This window comes from Marmota marmota, unplaced genomic scaffold (genome assembly GCF_001458135.2).
Source record: "Marmota marmota marmota unplaced genomic scaffold, marMar, whole genome shotgun sequence".
NCBI lineage: Eukaryota > Metazoa > Chordata > Mammalia > Rodentia > Sciuridae > Marmota > Marmota marmota.
The window spans coordinates 2,719-6,053 of NW_026005758.1; the positions used below are offsets into that span (position 1 = coordinate 2,719).

At 37.4% G+C, this 3,335-nt stretch overlaps 1 protein-coding gene across 1 annotated transcript; it reads right to left on the reverse strand.

Annotated features, from left to right (window-relative positions):
• Positions 1 to 438: 438 nt before the first annotated feature.
• Positions 439 to 1,451, reverse strand: LOC107134362 (olfactory receptor 4K13-like). Its single transcript, XM_015476470.2, is given in 2 exon segments — positions 439 to 1,379; positions 1,382 to 1,451. Coding segments are annotated over 2 exon segments (1,011 nt in total).
• Positions 1,452 to 3,335: the final 1,884 nt, after the last annotated feature.

The following is a 3,335-nucleotide window of genomic DNA, read 5'->3' on the forward strand; positions in this document are numbered from 1 at the left end:
GATATCTGCTTCTGTTCTGTCATAAAAACAACATGTTTGCTCTGTTACAAAATAATCTTTTGACTTGTTAGGATCCTCAAAAATGTAAATGTTTATGTCCACATCTGTGGGCTCAGAAGAATTCACATAAACTTGACTCTCTTTACTCATCTATAGAATTGAGCTGAAAGATCCTTAATTTAAAGTATAGAAATTCAGTTTTTCTCTCTTTTCAGTATCTACTAACTTTCTAAATATAGTTAATGAGCCAAATTTTCTATCACAATACTTATTATATTAAAAAATCAATTTACTAATGCATATCTGAAATAGATTTCAATGAAAATAATTTTCTCTCAATAAAACTATATATATCATAGAAATACAACAATGGGACATTTTGTAAAACTTTAAACATATGATATAAAAATATTTAAAAATCTACAAGGAACCTCCATTTCAGGCCAACCTATTCTGACATGTAATTGAATGTGGGTTTTCCACAAAACCCTTCATCTCCATGGCTGTTGTATAGAAGGTGTGTATGGAGCTAGTGTGTTGGGTCCTCAGTCTGTTCATGGCTGATTTCATCTCCTGATTCCTCAGTGTGTAAATAATGGGGTTCAGTAAGGGTGTAATGACTGAATAAAACACAGAAAGAAATTTATCCACCGAAAGACTACTGAACGGCCAAGTGTAAATGAAGATGCAGGGCCCAAAGAACAGAGTGACCACAGTGATGTGAGCAGACAGTGTGGACAGAGCTCTGGAGAGCCCACCTGAGGCTCCATGTCTCACAGTTACCAGAATGACAGAGTAGGAAATAAGCAAGAGTGTGAAGCAGATGAAGGACAGGAGGCCACTGTCAGCAATTACCAGCAACTCCAGAACATAGGTCTCAGTGCAGGCAAGCTTTATTACCAGGGGAAGGTCACAAAATATGTCGTCCACTATGTTGGGGCCGCAGAAGGGCAGGGTGACAGTGAAGACCATCTGGCTCATGGTGTGCACCAAGCCAACAGCCCAGGACAGCAGCACAGAGCCCACCAGCACCCTGAGGCTCATGATGGCTGTGTAGTGAAGAGGCTTCCAGATAGCAATGTACCGATCAACCGCCATAACTATGAGAAGAGTCATCTCACTGCCCCCCAAGAAATGGAGGAAGAACATCTGAGCCATACAGCCCCACAAGGAAGTAGTTTTCTTCTCCCTGAGGAAATCTGCCACCATCTTAGGGGTCGTGATGGTAGAAAGAGACATGTCGAGAAAGGAGAGGTTTCCAAGGAGGAAGTACATTGGTGTGGAATGAAGGTGAGAGTCAGAGGTCACAGTGATCACAATGAGAAGGTTTCCTGCCATGATTGCTGCATAGGCCAGCAAAAATATGCAAAGGAGAAAATTTCCAGTTCCAGAGTGCTGGTGAGCCCTAGCAAAACAAACTCAGATATCGTAAAGTTGTTCTTCATATTCATGCAGAAATTTTCAGAAAGCCTCTAAGATGAAAATCATCTGGAAAAAAACTGATATTTTAATCAGGGATAGTTTTCAGGGTATGGACATTTAAGCAGTAAATGTTGGTTTCTATAGGAAGAGAGAAAATGGATATTTACAAAAAAAAATCATTTTAATTAATACAAGTGCCATTAACATTATTGCATGTTTTTCAGCCAGAGAGGCACAGAATATGAGAAATCTATTTTAAAATTTCATACATCATGTTTGCATACATAGATTGTATCTAGATACATTTGTTGTTTCTAGTATGAGTTCATGCATTTATGCTCTTGTGTTCAATTTGTTTGATGAGGAAAAGGAGTCAAATGTCTAATGGTCAAATAAGTGATTTCAAGTGGGTTAGAGCATAATCATTGAGTTTTTTGAAACCTAAGTGTTCACTTTTTCCCTCTGTCTGATATATGCAGATGGTACATTTGAATTGAGTTACATACCCAACTCAGCAAATCAGTTCAATGTACTTTCTTCTATTGGTGATGCTATATTCCCTCCTCTGTCTTTCATTGCACAAATATAGACCAATAATTTCACTTATTTCTGAAGACAAACTGAGGTATCTGTCATATGCACTTGCTCCTCTCTAAATAATTATACTCCCCTCCTAAAAAGTTTCTGCATAGTAACATTAGTGTTTTTCAGTATTCAGGTCTGTTTTTTTTATCTTATGGGGCAGGGTGTGATTACTACTTTGGTGTGAGCAAAACTCCTGACCTCTCCTTCCAGTTCTCTGGCTTATTTTCATGAATCTATTGTACTTGACTCCTGGCTGGGATTTGTCCTTTTTTGTCCCTTTGTATTCTCTGTGCAGACAATCTCATGACTACCACCAAGCATTCTCCAAGTAGTGTTTGCTTTTTTTCCCTCCTAAACACTGACCTTCTCTTCTCTGCAGCCAGTGCTGTCCCCTGGTGTTTCACACCTGAGCAGACTGTCTCTGGACTAATACACTGGCTCTTTAATCCTGACATTTGGATTCTGTTTTCCCACAGCAATCTGATATTGTCAACTCACTTCTATCTTACTTTTTAATTTTGATTTGGATCTTTGGTCTCCGCTTTCTTTTCTTTTTCTTCTTCTTTCTTTAGAACTACTACTGATACCACCTACAGAGATAAAAAAAACAATCACACACACAAACACAGATGCAAAGGCACATACTTGTACCATGTCCTGATTTCTGAAGCACCAGAACAAAAGCCAGAAATTTATTCTGACTTTTGACTTAGTAGTTCATCAAATATTCAGAAAACATTGTTTAGCCTATAGTTTTGGAATGAATAATTTCTGCAGAAATAGTGCTTAAATCTCAGTCTGGACCTCAGTATTTATAAGGGAAATATACCTTTAACTCTTTTTAACATTATTTTTTCTGTAAAATTAGTCTAATACACACTCTTTAAATACAAACTATCAAGAAGGTGTAAAGCTAACATATTGAGCATCTTTGTGTATTTCATTGACTATATATAAGAATGTGCACTGATGAGATTCTATACTTTAGAATTAGTTTCTTTTTTTGGTAATTATAAGGAAACTCAACCCAAAAGAGACCACAGAAGCACTTCACAACAGACAATCTGTAAGGAATAGTGAGCTTTGATAAAAATATTGTGCTCTATTTAATGCCATTGACATAATCACCTCATTGTCAATTTTATCAAGAATCATTTTGAGGGGCTGGGGATGTGGCTCAAGCGGTAGCACGCTCGCCTGGCATGCGTGCGGCCCGGGTTCGATCCTCAGCACCACATACAAACAAAGATGTTGTGTCCGCCGGAAACTAAAAAAAAAAAATAAATAAGTATTTAAAAAAAAAAAAAAAACTCTTTAAAAAAAAAAAA